The 22,648-nt window shown below is 40.1% G+C and overlaps 1 protein-coding gene across 39 annotated transcripts in view; it reads left to right on the plus strand.

Annotated features, from left to right (window-relative positions):
• The window catches only part of CADPS (calcium dependent secretion activator), a 471,006-nt gene that overhangs the window by 102,617 nt on the left and 345,741 nt on the right, over positions 1-22,648 (plus strand). For all 39 annotated transcript variants that reach the window (XM_017527379.2, XM_017527388.2, XM_037738038.1 and 36 more), the window contains exons 2-3: positions 8,053-8,166; positions 20,141-20,473. In XM_017527379.2, the coding sequence (XP_017382868.1) occupies positions 8,053-8,166; positions 20,141-20,473 (447 nt within the window). The remainder of the gene's footprint in view (positions 1-8,052; positions 8,167-20,140; positions 20,474-22,648) is intronic.

Here is a 22,648-nt window from a genome sequence, read left to right on the forward strand (position 1 = left end):
CCAAAAATGAATTCAGTGAGTTATATCAGGTTGGAGTGCAGTGGTGCCATCTTGGCTGACTGCAACCTCTGCCTCCTGGGTTTAAGCAATTCTCTTACCTCAGCCTCCTGAGTAACTGGAACTACAGGTGCACGCCACCACACCCAGCTAATTTTTGTATTTTTTGTAGAGACAGGGTTTCACCATGTTGATCAAGATAGTCTTGATCTCCTGACCTCATGATCTGCCGGCCTCAGCCTCCTGAAGTGCTGGGATTATAGGTGTGAGCCACCACACCTTGCCTACCCTAAATTTTTTTTTAATGAGCAAGAACTGTTATATATAGCAGAATTTTACATTTTTTTTTCTAAAGAAGCATCTCGTAAAATGTGGGAGAGGCATGAAAGAGTTGGAACATATCTATTTTAACTATAGCTGCTACATAAAGCCTGGGACTTCAGATATTATTGCTTAGAACAAGTTTTAGTTAAAAAAAAAGTGATTTGATATATTGTAATACAAAAACAAAAGGTAAATAGTACAGTTAGTACATGGGGAGGACATGCTTATGAGAGTATTACTTAAATAATTCAATTATTATTTGAATAGTTGAATTTTGGGAAACCATGTTCCAAAGGGAAGTCCAGGGTGACAGCCTCGTCATAACTCTTCCCACCTTCAATATGTTTGCCTCCTTCAACTTGCATTTCAGAAGTACTCGTTCCTATTTTACCATGATAAAGTCTTTCAGATTTTTTCTTCAAGCAAATGAATAAAACTCACTTAAAATGCCTTTCTCAGAGTGCGTTATATAATTATACACATATAATATAAAAGGTGAGAAGAACTTTATGTAAATAAGTAAATATTTGGTTAAGATGATACGATTGCTAAATTTTCTAAAAACAAGACTTCATTTAGGGTAGAAAATATTTTAGTCTGGTTGTAGAAAGGATATTTGATGTTTTAATAAAATTCATGGCCTGATATAAAATTCTGAAGTCTTCAAGGAATAAACATTGCCCTAATGTCTCCAGATTAGCTGATGATTTTTAAGCCCTTGTTGAGTTAACATTTTTTCCAGTTATCTATAATAAAGAAAAGCTTTTAAAACCTGTCTCCTTTTTTCAGATAATGATTTCTTTTTTAAAAAGAAAAAGCATAGCTCATATTATTAAATTGCAATATACAATGCTGACATTATACTTTAAGTAGAAAAGGACCTCACTCATGTGTAGAACCTGAACATCTCCATACACCCAAAGATACTTTCCTACTCCCTGTTGCCCATGCTTAGAATGCTGCTATTTCAAATTCCTTCTTTTACAGTAAGCATTGCTTCCCCCTTATTTCTGATAGAGTTGCTGTTGCAATAGGCGACGTATTAACCAATAAACATTTTAGTAAGTATGTGTTCTTCTATGACTATGGTAAACCACATGTATCCATTAAGAATGCATTCAGCGGCCAGTAAGAGAAAACATGCAGTGACTTGAACAAGTAGGCATTCATTTTTTTCTCACATAATGAGAAGCCCAGAGATGGGTGTCTACAAACATTTGTTCAGCCACCCAGAACCACATTTCTGTGATGCTCCTGGTTTTTCCTGGTTGGTCATGAGATAGATACTATGGCTGTAGACAATATATTTGTATTCTCAGCAGAAGAAGGGGCAGCAGGAAGAGAAAGGGTTATAACAGTAATTATGCTCCTTTTTATAAGGACTTTAAATATGTGTCCAGAAGACCCCGTGATAGTTTTCTGTCTGTTACATGGCCACCCAGAACTGCATGCAAAACAGGGAACGGAGTAATTGCCTTTGCAGCCTCTAAAACAGAGGGCCAAGAAAGAATGAGGTAAGGAATAGTACATCAATAATACCTTTAAAAGGCTGAGTAAATAAGAAAAAAAAACATTGAAAGAAGATAAAAGTTTAATGATAGGGAAAAGAAAATAATAATACTTCTTATATTGCTTTTATTGAGTCCTTACTGTATGCCAAATACTATGCTATATATATATTATAAATATGTGTATTATGTATATATTATTCCGCTAGTTCTCACAAAGACTGTGTAAAGTAGATATTGCTTTCCCCTATTTACAGAGGAAAAACCCAAAGCCAACTACTTGACCAAGGTCTCACAGCAGAGGTAGGATTTGACCTGAGCTTGCTCTAACTTCAACATTGCCTCTGCTGAGACCAACACTTAGAACATGCGGTTTTCTCACTGTAGATCACATTTCACACTTCTCCAGAATGGTTCAGTAAATTACAAACTGCTTGAAATCCAGTGGGAATTTTCAGTTCTTAGTTAATGAGGTAGATGGAACCAAGAATGCTTGAATAGTTCTAGCAAACGCTGCTGCTGCACTTTCTCTTACAATAATCATCTTTCATCTTTTCAGGTTTTCTGCTTGGAATTCCTTACTGCAATTCTGAATTCTGACCTTGATGCACAAGTAGTTTCTATACATATTAAATGCTTTTAGGTGGACTCTATTTTAGGAGGATTCGCTCTCTAAGCAGCTCATCGAAGCCCGTTTGTTTATTTAGAGTTTTACTGTCAGCTACTCTGGCCCAATTATTTCAGTTCATTCATGCAAGGTCACCTTTCGGGTTCAATTCTGTCTAGGTCAGTTAACTCTTAACCAGACAAACTCTCCCAAAATTGATTCTTAGACTGGCTTTGCGAGCTTCTAAGTAAGATTTTCATTTGCTCATGCAATTGGCAAAGGGTGTTAAGAAGTCAAAGAGGAGTATGCAATTTCTGACTCAACTGTGAGAAACTCTAGAACTAAGATTGTGCCTTGATACTGTTATATTGCCAGAGCCTAATAATATGCTTGGCATATATCAAGCCCTTAATAAGCTCCTGTATTTATCAAATATTTGTTGAGAGCCCACTGTGTGCATAGCAGTAAACAAGCAGATAGGTACAGCTATAAATAAGAAGCACAACAGTGAACAAGACAGATATGGTCCTTGTACTTGTGAAATATACATTCTGGTGGAGAGAAAGATAATGCAAAATAGGTATAATTTTAAAATAAAGAAAGACCTAATATACATCATAGGAAAGTGGATAAATTGTGGTATACCTATAAAATTGAATACTACTCAGCAATGCGGAGAGACCAGCTATTGCTACCTCTAACCACAGAGATGAATCTCATCATGTATGATTGTATTGATACCAACTTCAAAAACAGACAACACTCATTTATGATAATAGAAGTTAGGCTAGTGATCACTCTTGAAGGGAGCAATGACTTTGGGAATATGCAGGGGTTTCTGGGGTCTAGGTAATGTTATCTTGATATGAAAGTTTGTTATCTGGAAAAGTTTGCTTTGTGAGAATTTCTTATACTGAACAGGTGTGGTGGCTCACACTTATAATCCCAGCACTTTGGGAGGCCAAGGCAGGTGGATTACTTGAGGCCAGGAGTTCAAAATCAGCCTGGTCAACATGGCAAAACCCCATCTCTACTTAAAATAAAAAATGAGGCATGGTAGTGCTTGTCTATAATCCCAGCTACTCAGGAGACTGAGGCAGGAGAATCGCTTGAACCTGGGAGGTGGAGGTTGCAGTGAGCTGAGATCATGCCACTGCACTCGACCCTGGGTGACAGAGCAAGACTATGTCTCAAAAAAAAAAAAGAAAGAAAGAAAGAAAAAGAATTCCTCATACTGTATGCTGATAAAGTATATTTTTCTATTTACATGTTACAATTAAATAATTTTACCTTAGAGAAGATAAGTGCTAACTGTGATGACTATGAGGCATATGCTAAGGTTTCCGGGCACTGTGACAGAGATTAGCTGGGGGGATTTTACTGTGGACTGAATGTTCAGGGAAGAGCTTCCCAGAGGATGCCGGCTCGACTGAACCCTAAGGGGCCAGTCATGGGGAAAACCAGAAGAGCATCCCTGGCAAAGGGAACAGCAAGGGCAAAGGCTCTTAGGCAAGAAAAGTCAGGGCACAGTTGAGAAGTAGAAAAGACGCCAGCGTGCTCTACCAGAGTAGGTAGAGCAGAGTAGAGCAAGTCAGAGTCAGGCTACATCATGCAGAATCTTGGGGGCCACTGAGTTTGTCATCTGCCTCTTATCATTTGACTGTTCTTTTTTGCCAGACTATGTGTTAAGATCTTGAGATATATTATCCGATTTTCTTTTCATATTTTCAGCAACTTTGGGAGGTCAGATTTATCATCCAAAATTTTTAATGAGGAACCAAGGCTTAGGGAAAGTAGCTTGCCTAAGGTCATCCAGCTTGGAAGTGACTGATACTACCAGGATTTGAACCTGTGTCTCTTGGACCCCAAGCCTGTGCTCTCAACACCTGACTCATGGTTCTGCCTATGAGCACTCAAGTTTAAATAAATCACTACTTCACCACATAAAACATGCTCCCATAGGGCTTGAACAAAATGCTAAGAAAATAGTGACTTCCACCTGGGGAGTCTGTAAGAAAGTGCATGTACTAAATTTAAAGATGTGTACATGTGAAATGTCCCCAGAGGCGGGCATTCTTAAGGGAACAGTATGTACAAACACTAAAGATGAGAATTAGAGTGGGCGCAGTGGCTCACACCTGTAATCCCAACACTTTAGAAAGCTGAGGCAGGTAGATCACCTGAGGTCAGGAGTTCAAGACCAGCCTGGCCAACACAGTGAAACCCCATCTCTACTAAAAATACAGAAATTAGCCGGGTTTGGGAGTGCGCACTTGTAGTCCCAGCTATTTGGGAGGCTGAGGCACAAGAATCACTTGAACCCAGAAGGTGGAAGTTGTAGTGAACCGAGATCACACCACTGTACTCCAGCCTGGGCAACAGTGAGGCTCATGAGACTATGTATCAAAAAAAAAAAAAAAAGGTAATTCATCATCACAGTAGCTAACGTTTATTGAGCACTCATCCTGTGCTAAGTTTGCAGTGAGTATTTTGCTTATCTTAGTTAATGCTCATAACAAACCTATGAGGTCAATATTGGTCCCATTTTACAGATGAGAAAACCGAGCTTTAGAGAGGTTAGTCATTTGCCCAGGGAGACATGGGTAGTGAGTTGACTAAAGCACTAGGCTTGCTGAATTTGTGGTGAGAAAAGTAGTGAATTGTAAACCAGCAGGTGGCAAAACCCAGATATAAACAAAGTTCTGCCACTGAGGTCCATGCCCCCAACTCTCTTGCGGAGAGCTTAATGTGTGTCTTCATGATGTGTGTTCTCTGAACCTGACTGAAATTATTGTTCCTGAAGTTTCTTAGTTCCTTTCTCTTTTGAGAGTTTTATATTCTGTAATTTCTCTTCTCTGAAATCCTCAATCATAATTTTATGTGCTTTTTGGCTTGCCTTTTCCTCTCTGTCTAGACTATAAGATCCCTGAAAAAAGGACCTTATTTCTTTTGATTCCTTAGTGCCCAGCCCTAAGAAATGGCTAATGAGATCAGGGATTGAGTGTGCTGACCACTGAAACTTTAGAGTCTGGTGCAGGGCTGGGCAGAGGGTGGGTGCTCTGTAAATGTTTCTTAACTAAATGACCACCATACTTGTTTAAGGAAAGGTTAGAGAGAAAATAGACTTAGCCTGGGCCAAAAATCAATCTTGATCCTTCATATGGTATGAGCATAATTTTATTTCAATTACTTAAACATTTAGGACAACAGCGAGGCCTGTTGGCCTCCATTCCTCTCCTGCCTCATTATCCCACCCCACTCCCCAAATCATGCAAAGCTGGTATTGACACTGTCTTAGAAGGAATTCTGAGCAAGAAATCCTGTGAGACACCTTGGTTGGTCCTATACTGTAAGGATTTGTGAACTAGATTAACGCCAGTCTAGTTAAAATAAATTTATGTTATAGGTTATGAGCAAATCAACTGCTACCTAATATTACAGTTCAAATGGTTTCAAGCACAGAAAAAATAACTGTGATTTTCTCTTCAATTTCACTTATATCAATATCTGTGGGTCAGCAGGAAAGCTTAAGCAATTTAGAAGTGAGTTTATTCTGTGCTTTAGGTTTAACCTGCTCCAGTGCAATAGCCACTAGCCACATGTACATGTGGCTATTGAACACTTGCAATTTGGTTCCTCTGAATTGAGATATGGTGTAAGGGTAAAATACACCAGATTCCAAAGGCATAGCATTTTTTGAATGTAAACTATCTCATTAATAATGTATGTACCGATTACATGTTGAAATGTTAATTCAGCTATGTTGGGTTAGAAGAAGTTATTAAAATTCATTTCACCTGTTTCTATTTTCTTAATGTGGCAACTATAAAACTTAAAATTATACATGTGTCTGACATTGAATAGTGGTGCCCTAGAATGTAACAAATATGACTCTGATAAATTTCCAATTCCTTTTAATCTACCCTTGACTTGTTTATTCCCCAACTTCCTCCAAAGATACAAAAATTAACGAAAGCACCCAGGTTTCTTCTATGTCACAAACAAAATTCTGTTTTGTTTTTGTTTCTTGACTGAGTCAAAGTTCATGCTGGCTTTGAGTCTCCTGAAGCTTTAAACTTTATTTTCTAATTATATTGATTCTAATGGTAAAATCACTTGAATTTACATAAAAACATGTAATTTTTCTTTAAATAACTCATTATGTTATTGAATAACTATAAGTATCCCAGGACAGTGGATAATTAGAATTACCACCATTTTCCAAGTGAGAAAACTAAGGATGAGGTAAAATGTATTTATTTAAAACCAGCCCTGATCCACAAAGGCTGGCTCTTCACTGTCAGGTCAATGCAGAATGTAAGTAGCTTTTCCCAGGTGACACAGTGCTCAACAGAACTGGTACTGGAATGATGATCTTCTTACTTTTCCCACTAAGGCAGTGGTTCTCAGATGCAGTTTCTCATGATCAATTATAAAGCATAACTTTTTACAAAAAGTTTAACTTTTTCAAATTTAGAATTCTGTTTTTAATTTTTAAAACAGCAATGTTTTGGCTGACTTTTTAATATACATACTTTATATAAATTAGAACCAATTAAAAGATGTCTGAAAATAACATGTCTTGCATATACTCCCTTCATTCATTCATGTAATCAGCTCTGAGTGTCTGGCACATGTAAGGCAGTTAGCTATGCCCTGGGAAAATATCAATGAATAAGACAGCAAGAAAAGACACATCATGTAACAAATTTAATCATCAACAAGCAGTTAAATAAACAGTGTGCTATGCACTCACATAGCAGGAAGATCTGCCCCAGCCTAGGGTCTGGGAAGGGCTTCATAAATTAGTGCTGCCTGCATCAATACTGATGGATTGTGGGACAGAGCCACATAAGGGGTGAGGAGGAGAAATGGGTATGAATCTTTTAGGAAAGCTTTCCTAAGAAAGAAAGGTGGATTTGATAGTCAAGGAATTGCACATAATCCAGTACCCAAATTCTCTATACCACATCCCTGAAGTGTATCCTGTACCCAAACATCATCTGTCATGTGATCATGGATGTACCATCAACAGTAAAGTTTGAAAACCTCTGCATATTGTCATACCGCATTTATCAAGGTATCTCAGACCACCAGAGGGGTATATGCAGTGTTGTGTTTGCTGTTACGTGTTTAACAACCATCTCTCAAGAGGGGCAAAAAAGTTGCAGCATTTGCTAATTTCCGTGATATAAATATTCCCACCATGGCTGATATAAAGCTGCCAATGAGACAGCACTGAATGTGGAGCTGAAAAGAGATGGGTGGTAGCACTCCCTTCTGTATCATTTCCCTCATGCAAATATCGTAGGATTAAGTAACCTCGAAAGCACTGATAAAAGTGAAAAGTGGTAAAATAACTAGGAGGCAATGAATTTTTAGTATTGCAATTGTATTAACTTTGTTTTTAATATGATTTATTTATATATTATTTTAAAATAATGGTTGTGTTTAGCACTGGCTCACAGAAGTTTCTGCAGATTGACTAATCGGCTCTCACGCACCTGTACAAGCCAGCTCCAATACACCAATGGACCTGGCATCTTTGGCATAAAGTATCCATGATGCTTGGCTATAACAAGTTCTCACATTTCCCTCTTTTTCTGTTTGTTACAGATCAGCAAACAGCAGTTGCAGACAGTCAAGGACAGGTTTCAGGCTTTCCTCAATGGGGAAACCCAGATCATGGCTGACGAAGCCTTCATGAATGCTGTGCAGAGTTACTATGAGGTGAGAATCACCATGCGGAAGAATGCCAAGACCACTCAAGCCCTAGGCCTGGGGATTCTGAGCTTCAGGGCAATGGGGACAATAGATTTGGTTTGGTTTACTACAAGACCATCCCTCCTAAGGCAAAGGGTTTGGTGATTGGTTACAATGTTAAGAAATAACAGTATTTTGTTTGGGGGAAAAACTAAATGTAAGCTAATATTTAACAACTGATTTTTATACCAGACAATATACTGAATGTTTTTAATACAAGATATTACAATCTTATAAATTAGGTCTGATTGTATTTCCATTTTATTGATAAAGAGACTGAGGCTCAGAGAGGTTAAATGAATTACTCAAGGTCACATAGCCTGAAAAAATCACAACCTAAGACTTTGAGTCAGGAGCATTTTTCTCACCCTTTACACCGTTTTTAAAGTATATTAGCATCTCCCAAGGATGGTGGCTTTAGGAGCTTCCTTGTTTTTTCTTTTAAAATGCTGCTTTTTTTTTCTGGAGCTGGGACCACTGTCCAGAATGCAGTGCTGTTCTCTAGAGAAAATGTACAAAAGAGAGAATATGTTCTGAGTATGTATTAGAGGTAAATTGTAACCACTAGACCTCAGAAGTTTATCAGTAAAGTGCATTTGCATTTCTGTAAATATTTTTAAGTTTTGTAAGTGTTCTTTCTCAGTGTGCACATTGGCATCATTGTACATAATTATGAAATGGACATGCCATACATTCCTATTGGCAATGATTTCCTCATATGCATATTTTCAAAAGTGATTATTTGATCACTGAATGACATTTTACTTTATATTAATCTATTTTAATGTGAACCAGGTAAATACTCTGTGTTTGGAATCCTAAGACCTAAATGTCTTATGCATTGTCAAGGCTAAATGACAACCATTAGAGACCAGCTCCTAAGCACTGAAAGCTTATAACATCTTGTATATACAATTCAAAGTAATAATGATAAACTTTAAGATAGGCATAAGAGAAACCTAACAAAATCTGATATTCCTCCGGGACTGCTTCACTGATGTCCTTCCTTTCTTCTTTCCTTTACTTATTAGACAGAAAATTATTTCAAAACAAAAAATCGGTATGCCTACTTTGCTGGTGCTCTAAGCACATATGTGGTCTGCCCATCTGATTCAGCCCATAACAGATGCTTTCAATATGTTAATTGATTGAAGCCTTGGTAGAGGCAAAATCCTGATTTGGCAAAACTCTTCTTCCCACTTGCTAAAGCACTTGACTCCTCCTTTCATGGAGAGAGTAAGACTGCAATTAGATCTTGTGAAAATCTTATTGATTGGTTTGCTAATTAGCATTTAATAGTAAACAATCTTTGTGATGTTTGCTGGGACCAACCACAGACTCATTTTACACACCATTTCCTTAATGAAATTTTTATTTGGATCCGTTTTAGAAGTCAAATTTGTTTTTCTATTTGTCCAGATTTAAATCTTTCTAAAATTTGCAAGTATCATTCATTATCACCAATGAGTGTCATACTTACTGCTTCATCTGATGTGGCGCATTTTTTCAGTTGAATTTCATGGGGAGTAGAAATGAGATTTGGAATCACAGTGATATATGATAGTGAATAACTTGAATATATTTAACAAAGTTTTGTTTAGAAACTGTCCGGGAATGAAATTAATTTTCCCTCTTTATTAACATTCTGAAACCTAATGGGAGAGTAATGGCAGAACCCTTGTCAGACCAAGCAGACCCCTGTCAATAGTTCTCCATATTTAGAGTCATTCACCAGAGTTTATAAATTCGTAGATTGCAAATCTTAATTAGAAAGCTAATTTGACTAATGGCATAAATTAAAAGAAAGTGTCATTTCTATCTATTAGTTAAGTGTGAAAATTAATAGTCATCAACTTGCTAATGAGTCTCTGGAAATTACCATTACATCTATAGTGATCCCAATATTTTCCTCTATCGTGACTAGTTTATTTGAAAGTTTCTGTTTTGTCTGGTAAGAATACAGGCATTGAGAAATTACTGAATATTTCATGTTAGCATTTGAGTAACATAAGAAAGCCTGTGGAGTATTAATGATGTAACCACTGTCTTCATTAGCAAATGCTTTAGAGAGTTTTAGGTTCACTTTTCCAGGGAAGTCTAATCCTCTGAAGCCAAGGTTCTTTATCAGGAGGCCAGAGTTAACACTTTACTTGGGAGCTCTCCAAGTCAACCTTCCTTTCTCCTTTTCCCTTCATTCTTGGGCTATGGAGAAGCTGCTGTCTCTTCCTCTACCCAACTCTAGGTTCCAATTGCTTCTCTGTTGGCCCCTGTCTTGGTCAGGACTCTTTGGATTATGAGTGACTAATACCTAGGTCAAACTGGATAAGCCTAAAAAGAGATTTATTTCTGCAAGTAACTTGAAGTCCCAGGGTAGACCTGGCTTTAAACATGGCTGGATCCAGAGACTCTAAAGTTACCAGCAGGTTAGGTATCTTCCCCCCACCTCTCCACTGTGCTCATCCCTTTTCAGGAAAAGTATAATGGTATCTTAATAAAATATTAGGCTGCTTTTTGCCAAAAGAGGGGGAATACATGGTCAGCAGACAAAACCAACAGATATCCTCCTTCCAAATTCTCTCTCTTCCACATACAAACACAGCCCACCCTACCATGCCACAACTTCACATTCTAGTTTACCAACAGCAATGACATTTAAAAAATAGTGTAACAGCAATACTCTCAAAATGTTCTAGGACTTCTGTACTTTACAAAGTCGGTTTCAGGTATTGGCCTTGTTTTGCTAATGCAGTATATTTATCCCTTGGCATCCACGGACCATTAGTTCCAGGACTTCCTCAAACAGAAAATCCTCAGATGCTCAAGTCCCTGATATAAAATAGCTTAGTATTTGCATATAGTCTATACACCTCCTTTCATATACTTTTTTTTTTTTTTTTGTCAGGGTCTCCCTCTGTCACCCAGGCCTGAGTACAGTGGTACAATCACAGCTCACTGCAGCCTGAACCTCCCAGGCTAAATCAATCCTCCCTCCTCAGCCTCCCAAGTAGTTGGACTACAGGTGCATGCCACCATGCCAGACTAATTTTTGTATTTTTTGTAGAGAGAGGGTTTCGCTATGTTACCCAGGATGATCTTCACCTCCTGGGCTCAAGCGATTCTCCCACCTCAGCCTCCCAAATAGCTGAAACTATAGGTGCATGTCACCATGCCAGACTAATTTTTGTATTTTTTGTAGAGAGAGGGTTTCGCTATGTTACCCAAGCTGGTCTTGAACTCCTGGGCTCAAGCAATCCAACCACATTGGCCTCCCAAAGTGCTGGGCTTACAGGCATGAGCCATCACACCTGGCCTTCTCCCATATACGTTAAATCATCTCTAGATTACTCAGAAAACCTAATGCAATATAAATACTTGTCATACTATATTGGTTTGATTTATATTACTTTTTATTGTGTTGTTTCTTATTTTATATATTTTGGATTCGTGGCTGGTTGAATGCATGAGGGTGGAACCCACAGATAGAGAGCCAACTGCTCTTATGTTCTCTCAGCATGCTAGAGTAGTAAAGATCATTTTTTAAAAAATGAGAGGAGTGAGGAGGTGCTCTTTTCCATCTGTGCCCATCTAGCCCAGTCTGAACCAAGCCGGCCAACATTAGCAGCAAGTTGGTGAGGCCTGGGTCCTGACTGGGGATGGGAGAAAGGAGACCAAGGTCCCCAATGCTCTCAAGAGCAGGCAGGTTTATTTTTGTCCTTTCCTGATGGCCCTGACTGTCAGAGCAGATCAAGCGGGGCAGCAGATTAATCCATTAATCTCTTCAATTCTGGCTTTCAGGGCCAAGGGCCGGGGGCTGGGGTGGGTGCTCTAAAATCTGGCCCAGCAAATTCTGTCTGGCTCTCACACCCCTGGTCCTGAGATACGGCATCAGAGAGCCATTTCTCTGCATTCCCCACACCTTTTCTAACTATTTTTTAAGACAGATGTCCAAAATATAAGCCCTCCCTCGCTCTCTCCCTCCCTCCTCACACTTACCTCTTCCTGCTTACTTCCTCACCTCCCTGTTGATTTTAATTTCTTCATGTGCTGGTCCTGGTGTCAGAGAAAAGAGGTGAACAAAAAAGTTTTACAAAACTCAGATTCTTCCTGGAGGAAAACATGGGGTATTTGCAAGAAAGTGGGAGTGTCAAATGTGGCGGAAGACATAAAAATTCTCTTCAGGATACTGCATCTGACATCTGAACATCAGCCAGTGAAGCTGCTATGTTTGAGCTTTGTTTGGGGCATGTGTGTGTTTTTTGTTGTTGTTTTATAATGGCCTGGTTGATTTTTGTCAAACTAGCTTTGAATGTTGCAACAGACAGAATTCTTTAGTTGCTAGCAACAGAAACTGACTGTGGTTAAATTAAGCCCTATTGTCATCAGGATAACAACAGCAGCAGCAACACAACAATACTTTGCTGTTGTTGTTGATATTGTTGTTATCAGAAGAAACAGCTAAGCTTCAGAAAAGAAGGAAACCAGAGCAGTTTAACTTCAGGAAGCCAGATAGCAAGATATAACAGACACTTCATCATTGGCATAAATCTGCTCCAGCCCAAACCATTCTCATGCCAACCCACTCAGAATGTGAACTCAAGAAGTGGCAGTCTTATTGACCAAGCTCAGATCCCAACCCACCGCTTGGCTAAAGAAGGACGAAGTCCTATGACTGACAATCCCACTGCAACTGTGTGCAATGGCAAAGGGGTTCTTGAAAGAAAGACTGAGTTACTATTATCAGAAGAGGAAGGACAGCTGGCAGGCAAACACTGCAGGTGCCATTGATGCAAGAAGACATATTTTGTTTTTATGGTTGAACTTTTTATATTTAAGAGGAGTGTAAATCAGGTCACACTGGCTGTTTTTCTAAAATGAAGCAATATATTTTCTAGTAATTAGAACAACTACAACTACTGCATGGCCTTACCAGGTACATCCCTGGGGGAAGAGTAACTGCCCACTCTTAAGCATTGATTCTTGTAGGGAAAGCTCAGCAAGGCAGAAGCAGGAGTCAAAAGGCAGAGTGTTTAAGAGAATGAATTTAGTGTCCAAGGCCAGGTGCAGTTCACATCTGTAATCCCGGTACTTTGCAAGGCTGAGGTGGGAGGATCACTTGGGGCCTGGAGTTCAAGGCTGCAGTGAGCTGAGATTGCACCACTGCACCCCAGCGTGGGTGACAGAATGAGACCCTGTCTCTAAATAAATTAAAAATAAAAATTGTGTCCGACAGAGGTGGGTTGAATTCTAGTCCTGTTACACACTGACTGTGGTACCTCGGCCAAGTCTGAGCCTCAGTGCTTCATCTGTAATAGGCCCTTCCTTGTATAATTGCTCTCAAGACTAAATAAGAATATACATACCTGACAATTCCATTATTAAGGTTAGAATATATTAATATGTTAAGGTGAGAAATGAGCATGGTGGTATGGTGTCCATATGCTGCGTAGAAATAGAGTAAAAAAGTTGAATGTTGATAGAATCAATTCACTCACTGGGCATGGAGGAAGGAAGGTGCAAGATGCAGTAGGGGAAAATGATACAGAAAAGAGAAAGGAAAGCAATTCTGCTCCTAATCCAGCACCACCTCCACAAGGTCATGGCCCTAGATCTGCTTCTGAAACTTTACCCAGAGTCCTTTACTTTTTGGTGAAGAATATTTTTAAAATTGAAAATACATTTTATTTTGGAAATGAAAATGCACCTCACCTTAAAGAAGGTAAAATTTGTATTTTTCCACGTAGAAAAAATGTGTTTCAAATGACTTTGAAAGTAAAACATGCCCATTATAAAAATAAAGCAGGCAATGTAGAAAAATCTCTGCATTTAAATGGTTAAAAAAATAGTTGCAATTTCATCATTCTAGATAATCACAATTAAACTTTTGGTTTATATCTTTCCAGATACTTTTAATGTATCTATACATGTCAAGATAACTATTTGGCTTGCATATTAAGGTGGGAAATTACTACAAAATATTAATAACCCACTTCTTTTATTTAACACACTTGTTTTCAATATCCTTTCTCCCTTTACAAAAGTCGCATAAATGACATACTGTCATCAGTAAACTGTATTATTTCCTATGGTATTCTAAATTCAGGGCCATGTTCCTATCCTCTAATCCCACCCCACCCCTGCCACTGGAAGGCTGTGGTCTGATAATCATACATCATGGACGTCTTTGGATGCTAATGAAAATATATTTATCTTTTTTCATGGTTGCATCATACTCTATTAAAAAGTAACAGCTAACTTGTATTACATTCTTAGCCTGTAGTAGGCAATAGGCTAACCAACTTGTATGCATAATATCACTGAATCAGGATTCAGGGCTCACCAAAATCCTACAAAGAAAGGTTGCTATAACACCCATTTTAAAGGTTAGGAAATTAGAGCCCAGGAAGATGAAGTAACTTGCTCAGGTGGCAAAGCTAGCAAGCAACAGAGCCAGGACTTTTACCCAGGTGGTCTAATACCAGGGCCCACCCTCCTAACCATAATGTCTACTCCTCTCATTAGTTATGTGCCATTTATTAATAGCGACAAGGTTTGTGTTTCTTGTAAATCTTATTTACTCCAGTATCTAGGTGTTTTTCTTACTTATGTTGAAAGGATATGCTTTTTTCAGAGCAGGAATGAATCTGCCCTGGCTTCTCAGGGCAGGGAAGCTAATGGGAGCTAGGACAACCTCATCAGTAGTGTGAACAATCACTAAGTACTGCTGCGTTTGTGTGTTTCTAAAATGACCTTGATGTCACTTGGCTCTGGTGATGGAGGGAAGGACTGATGGATGAGGTCGAGTCGCTGAATTGACTGCCCTTCACAATTCCGTATTTATTTGTTTATCTTCCTTCTCTCATTATGACCTGTCTGGAAGCTGGCAGAAAAGCAGGGAGGATTTATGGATGTGCCCAAATAGAACTGGGCTTCAGGTTAAAGTCTCTTGTGGCAGCCACTAAAAAGCAAAAACAGAAACAAACACACATTCAAAATATAGAGAGAGCTCCTGGCACAATTGAGTTTGAATAGTTGTTTTACAGACACACAGGCACGTCGGTACTTAGTGTTTGTATTCATTACAGGGTAAGGCTGGCCCAGGCCACATTTCCTCTTTGACAGACTGAGAAGCCAAGACAGATGATGTACCTGGAAAAATAGTTTCCTGCTGCCACCTTCTCTCCCCATGGCTGTCTTGCCTTCATTGGGCAATTCATCTTTACTGTCTCCCCAGTTTTCAGCCTCCTTCCTCCACGTTCTTGACATTCCACTCATCTCTCCTCCTTCTAGGATCTGGCAGTTTTATCTTAACACAGGACAGATAGATCCCTCCACTTTTCAAAGTCTTCCCAGTTTGATCCTCATCAAAGAAGAAAGGCTGGATTCCTTCATTGTTGACCATGAAGGAGAGTGAGATTGATGGAAGTTAGATGACTTGTCTTCCACTGGTAATTCAGAAGTATTTATTGAGTAGCTACTATGTATTAAAAGAAGGGACTATGTGAAGCAGATGGCATGTCCAGGATTCAGGGTTTACCTGATATGGTTTGGCTGTGTCCCCACCCAAATCTCACCTTGAATTGTAGCTCCCATAATTCCCATGTGGGATGGGGGGACCCAGTGAGAGGTAGTTGAATCATGGAGGCAGGTCTTTCCCATGCTGTTCTCGTGATAGTGAATAAATCTCACAAGATCTGATGGTTTGATAAAGGGGTGTTCCCATGCACACACTCCATTGCCTGCTGCCAGGTAAGACATGCCTTTGCACCTCCCTTGCCTTATGCCATGATTGTGAGGCCTTCGCAGTCATGTGGAACTGTGAATCCATTAAATGTCTTTTCTTTACAAATTACCCAGTCTTGGGTATGTCTTTATTAGCAGCCTGAGAACAGACTAATACATCACCCAACCAGTTAGGCTCCAGCTGGTCCCAAGTGTTGACACTGAGTGTATCTTAACACAGGACAGATAGATCCCTCCATTTTTCTAAGTCTTCTCAGTTTGAACCTCATCAAAGAAGAAAGGCAGGATTCCTTCATTGATGACCAGGAAGGACAGTGAGATATCCTACCCCTTGTTATCAAGTCCCATGGAAAATCTAGCCTAAGTCACTTGTTTTGAGAGACCAATATGCTGTGCATGCTGGTTTCCCCTTAACCTTCTTGTCCCCATCCAGACATAGTCTCACTCCATAGTTTCCCTGCTGAAGGAGGCTGCTTTGCTCTTAGAGTTTCACTCATTCCACAAATATTTACTGAGCACCAGCTACGTGCCAGGCATTGTCTCAAGCACTAAGAAGGAGTAATAGAAACCAAGAGAGACAACCCTGCCTCCCTGGAACTTATAGTCTAGCTGGAGACCAGATATTTACCAGTCATAAAAACAATGGCAGATGGCAGCTCCATAAGGACCTTGACGGAAAAGAATCTGGGGCTGAGAGCTTATAACTGGGGCCCACTTCAGGTTTGCGGGATAATAATATGAACAGACGTAGAGGAGAGTATAACTTCATTGTTGATTGAATATTTTCGAGTCACCCCATATGTTTATCAGCACTGACGACAAAGGCTTAACCCCTTAGTGTCCCCACTGCCATCACATGCACCTGCCATCACATGCACCATCACATGCCACAGCCACACTGACTCCTCCTTATTTCCTCAGGCAGTTGGGGTCTTCACACATGTTGTTCCTTCTCTCTGAAATAACTTAGAGCTCTCCACTCACCTATCCATCTTTCGTACATCATCTCAAAGGTGTTTTCTTTAACTCTACAAGCACCTCTCAACTGGCCTCCCTAACTATTTTCTTGGCTCCCTTCAGTCTGTTTTCCACATTAAAGCCAAGGAATGTGAACTGGTTTATGCCATGTTCCAGCTTAAAACTTTCAGTGGCTTTTCAGCACCCTTAAAATGAAGACCAACAACCCTAGTCCCCTCCTCCTCCTGAATGCCTCCTCCTCCTCAGTGCCTCCCTGGGCTCTGTGGCCCCCTCCCTGCCCATCTCACATCCCTCACTCCCAGCCCTCATTGCCACAGCCACACTGACTCCTCCTTATTTCCTCAGGCAGTTGGGGTCTTCACACATGTTGTTCCTTCTCTCTGAAATAACTTAGAGCTCTCCACTCACCTATCCATCTTTCGTACATCATCTCAAAGGTGTTTTCTTTCAGGAAGGCTATCTGGACCACATATTAGAATAGATTCCTAGCTATAGGTTCCCTTGGACCCTTGTCTTGATAGCACCTGTTCCAGATCATAATCATATTTGCATGGCACTATTAGGATTGTGTCAGTTGGACTCCATGAGAGCTAAATCTGAATCTGTATCTTCCTCACCATTGTATTCCTGGTACCTGGTACAGTGTCTTCCACCTAGGGAGCACCCAAAGAAACATGTAAGATGGGCAGGGAGGGGTCACAGAGCCCAGGGAGGCATTGAAGAGGAGGAGTTCAAGGCCAGCCTGGCCTACATGGTGAAACCCCATCTCTACTAAAAAAAAAAAAAATACAAAAATTAGCTGGGCATGGGGCAGATGCCTGTAATCCCATCTACTTGGGAGGCTGAGGCAGGAGAATCTCCTGAATCCAGGAGGTGGAGGTTGCAGTGAGCCAAGATTACACCACTGTACTCCAGCCTGGGTAACAAAGTGAGATTCTTGTCTCAAAAAAAAAAAAAGAAAGAAATTAGAGAATCAGAGAGGGGAGGTGATTTACTGAAGGTCACACAGCAAGTTAGAGGCAGAGCTAGCCTCAGATCATGATTTACAGCTTCTGCCACAATGCTCTGTTGCCTCTCCAGAGACTTCCTTCGCTAGCCTCAAAAAGCTGGTGTTTGGGATCTCTAATGTGTTGGTTAGATGGAGAAACCATCCCCATTAAGTGTTACAGGATTACAGGTAAATTGTTTAGCTCATTAAGGCTTATCAGGCTTGAAGATTCATTTGAAATTCTTTTTCTATAATTAATTTTCAAATTAACCCTAAGATCTCATCTGAGTACCAGTTCCCAGTCATAGGGGAGCAGGCCATGGCCTCTGCCCTGTGAGGCAAACCCTCAGCCCACCTTTCTAAATTAGTTCATTAAAGTCAACAATAAATGGGAAACTTTTGTAAAAAAAACATTGCTTCACCCCAGAAAGCCTTTGTGATGAAGCATGAGGCAATGAGATGCCTCCAGGCAATGCTGTCTCATGGCCAACAAGTGCATTTCCTGAAATCTGACAGGGGAATGAACGTTTGCTCTGCCTCTCGAAGGATATTTATGCACCTTCTGAAGTGTGACCAGGACACAGCTCTAATGTGTCAGATGCTTCCTCTCTGTGAATATGAAATGGCGACTTCACTGCCTTGTATTACACCCCAGAACCGTGTAGCTTGTGTAAGCTTCTGAATGGTAGGCAGTGGAGCGAAAGTAAGACATTCTTAATAGAAGGCTTGGTCCCAGGACTCCCACAGCACCAGCAGACCAATCAGGGATTTTCCACCAGGCGGAAGAGGTTCTCATGAAGCAGGAGAGCCCTGCAGGGAAGGAGGGAACCAGGGTGAAATAAAAAGACTACCCATTTGTAGTTAGACAATTTGAGTTACCAAAGGGAAGTCCCTTCTCCTCTCTGAAGTCTTGGTTTTTCATCCACAAAATAAACAGAACGTAACACCTATATTCATTGTTAATTCACTTATAAAGTGTCAGGTGCTGAAGACATTCTAGGAACTGAAGACATTGGGAGGAACAAGAAGGACACATTTTTTGCCCAAGTAGAGTTTACATTTCATGAAGGAAGATAGGTAATTAAACATATGTTTACCTGATACTTGTATATTTTCAGGTAAGAGTATCATTGAAGGGATAAAAGGAGATGCAAAAAGTGGTTACTGTTTAATGCTATGTGCTGGCTGTCATACCAGGTACTTTACATGTAATAATAATAGCAACAAGTATAATATGGGCCAGGCACTATTTTATTTGTGTTTTACACATTAACACATTTAATCCTCATTTTAAAATATGTACTGCCCTGGACAACAGAGCAAGACCCTGTCTCTACAAAAAGTTTTAAAACTTATCGAGGCATAGTGGCACACACCTGTAGTTCCAGTGACTTGGGAGGCTAAGGCCAGAGGATGGCTTAAGCCTAGAAGTTTGAGGCTGCAGTGCATCATGATCACCACTGCAGTCTGGCTTAGATAACAGAGCTAAGCCCTGCCTCTACTTAAAATAAAAAATTAAATACTGGGTGCACTGACTGACGCCTGCAATCCAGCACTTTTGAGGGCCAAGGTGGATGGGTTGCTTGAGCCCAGGAGTTCAAGACCAGCCTGGGCAACATGGTAAAACCCTGTCTCTACCAAAAATAAAAATAAAATAATAATAAATTAGCCAGGTGTGGTGGTATGCATCTATAGTCCCAGCTACTTAGGAGGCTGAGGCTGGAGGTCACTTGAGCCTGGGAGGCAGAGGCTGCAGTGAGCTGTGATTATGTCACTGTACTCCAGCCTAGGTGACAGAGCAAGACTCTCTCAAAAAGATATTAAACATGAAATAAATACTGCTATCCCATTTTCTAAATGAGAACACTGAGGTAGGTACAAAGAGGCTAATTTGCCCGAAGTCACACAGCCACTAAGGGACAAAGAACCCATGCAGCCTGAGCACAGGTCTGTATACTATGTGCTGCCTTTCATTATGGTATCATCTCATTTAATCTTTGCAACAGCCTGGTATGTATAATTGTTATTCTCATCTTACAGATGTGGACACAGAAGCAGAATGTGTAAGTGACTAGTCTGAGTTTGCATAGCTAGGAGGTGGTGGGGCAGGACAAGACCCACAGTGGTTCCTCCTGGGATGCACGTGAGGTGGCCTGGCCCAGTGTCCAGCCGCAGGGAACTGGTCCCTCTGTGGTCAACTCTCACACTGTCTTTCCTGTCCCTGTTCTTGCTTAGGTGTTCCTGAAGAGCGACCGCGTGGCCCGCATGGTGCAGAGTGGAGGCTGTTCCGCCAATGACTCCAGGGAAGTCTTCAAGAAGCACATTGAGAAGAGGGTGCGAAGTCTGCCCGAGATTGACGGCCTCAGCAAGGAGACTGTGCTGAGCTCCTGGATGGCCAAGTTTGATGCCATCTACCGTGGGGAAGAGGACCCTCGGAAGCAGCAGGCCCGGATGACGGCCAGCGCAGCCTCTGAGCTGATTCTGAGCAAGGAGCAACTTTACGAGATGTTCCAGAACATCCTTGGGATCAAGAAATTTGAACATCAGCTCCTGTACAATGCCTGCCAGGTAAGGTGTTTCTCACCTGGGCCCAGAGCTGTGGGTAAGCAGAGCTACATTCCAACTTGCATGAGATGCTTCTTGATTTTTTTTAAAAAAGATTAAAAGTTATATTTTATTATTGTACTGGTAAAAAGTTGAATACAATTCAGGCTATATTATGCTCATGCTTTTCTCCTGATTAAAAAAAAAAAACTTAAAACATTTTTGTGAGTCCCTAAAAGTCTCAGGGCCCTAGGCACTGAGCTCATTGTGTCTAATGGCTTAGTTGGCCCTATGAATAAGGCCTGGTTTCCAAGTGTCAAAAGTGCTAAAAAATCTAAAAAAAAAAAAAAAAATCTGCCTTTGGTGTTTGCCAGTTGAAGGGCTTGTGCTTCCTCAGCTGGGAAGACAACTGAACTTAGTACCTGCCTGTCAAGAATAATTATTTAAAGTGGAAGCTTGCACAAGGCCCGATACCTGTATATTAGTCACATCATGAATTTCTGAGTGGTTCTGATGGGGAGAGCTGAGGCTCTGCCTGCGTCCACCCCTAAATGGACCTATATTTCCTCTAGATGGAGGATTAGGGAAGTGAGGTATCCCCTATCTTGATATCTTACCTAACCTTAGCATTATATTCATTTACTCAACAAGTATTTATTATGTACCTATATTGCAGTCTGAAATTCTTACTGGGTGTCACTTAAGGGCAATTTAAAAATGCACATTCCTAGCCCTAGAGATTCTCATTATGCAGCCTCAGAGCATGGCCCAGGAATCTGCATTTTAAATAAGGGCCTTCCTTCCTGGTAATTATGTTGCCCTTCCACTTCGAAGAACTATCAGAGAGATTCATCTTTGCCTTATTTGCTAATATTCCCAGTGTATAAAATCTTGGCACACGGTGAATGCTCAGTAAATGTTTACTGAATTAATAAATGGATAATGGAAAATTATTTTAATTGGTAGATAGGGTCTTATCAACTATGACATATCACCCAGAATTTTCTGGATATTTTAGTAAGAGTCTGTTTAGTGCTTCATAATATAACACATGCATTACATTCAAAGATATTGTTGGTATCAACTTTCATCTCATCCAACTTTAATTCAAAGCATTGATCACAAATCTGGAGGTGAAAGGTTTCTGTGATGGGTCAAGAAGTATTCTGAAATTTCAAATCTCAATATAAAGCTAAACTTAATTGTTCTTTTAATTAAAATATTACTATATCCCAGTTTTAAAATGGGATAAGCAGGTGGTGTTAGCCTCTACCACCACTATCACCTCCACCAGCGTGTTTACCACAGGAAGGTGTCATAGCGTCCATATTGAAAAATCATCCACCTGAGTTATAAGTAAGATTCAGAATGACAGGGAGAGTCAAGTCTTCCTAAACCTTCTCCATACAGAATTATTCTAGGGATTAATTTTTCTTCATATTGCAACAGCTTATCGTGAATATTTTCTGTGCTTGCTCAAACCTCAGCATCATTGGAATGAATCTGTTGCTATGCCATTTCTTGTCTTACCTCAGTGTTTTTGCACTTGTTGAATCGAGTGGTCAGACCATACTTTACTCTTTTCTCCTAAAAAGTGAATTAATCCAACTCTTGTTCAACATCTTTTTTGTGTGCAATAGAAAAAAGTATAATAATATAAAAAAGTAATGCCTTCTCTCCCCAGAATAAAGATTGTACCCTTAGCCAAAAAAGAATTACAAGATAAGCCAGGCATGCTGGCTCATGCCTGTAATCTCAGCACTTTGGGAGGCTGAGGCAGGTGAATTACCTGAGGTCAGGATTCAAGACCAGCCTGGCCGACATGGTAAAACCCTGTCTCTACTAAAAATACAAAAATTAGCTGGGCGTGATGGTGGACACCTGTAATCCCAGCTACTCAGGAGACTGAGGCAGGAGAATTGCTTGAACCCAAGATTGCGCCACTGCACTTCAGCATGGGTGATGGAGAAAGACTCCATCTCAAAAAAAAAAAATTACAAGATAAAGGGAAGTACTTCTTGGGATGGGGATACTTAAGACATTTAGTATTTTACTCTCTATTCATACCTAAGTCTGATTATTGTTTCAGGGTTTCATATCAGTAGAAGTTAGGGCAAAAGAACATATGTAAGTAATCCACACATACAAAAATATACATGAATTCTAAATATATGGTTTTTTGACTTCTATGTCTTTAGT

This window comes from Cebus imitator, unplaced genomic scaffold (assembly GCF_001604975.1).
Source record: "Cebus imitator isolate Cc_AM_T3 unplaced genomic scaffold, Cebus_imitator-1.0 Scaffold48, whole genome shotgun sequence".
Taxonomy (NCBI): Eukaryota; Metazoa; Chordata; class Mammalia; order Primates; family Cebidae; genus Cebus; species Cebus imitator.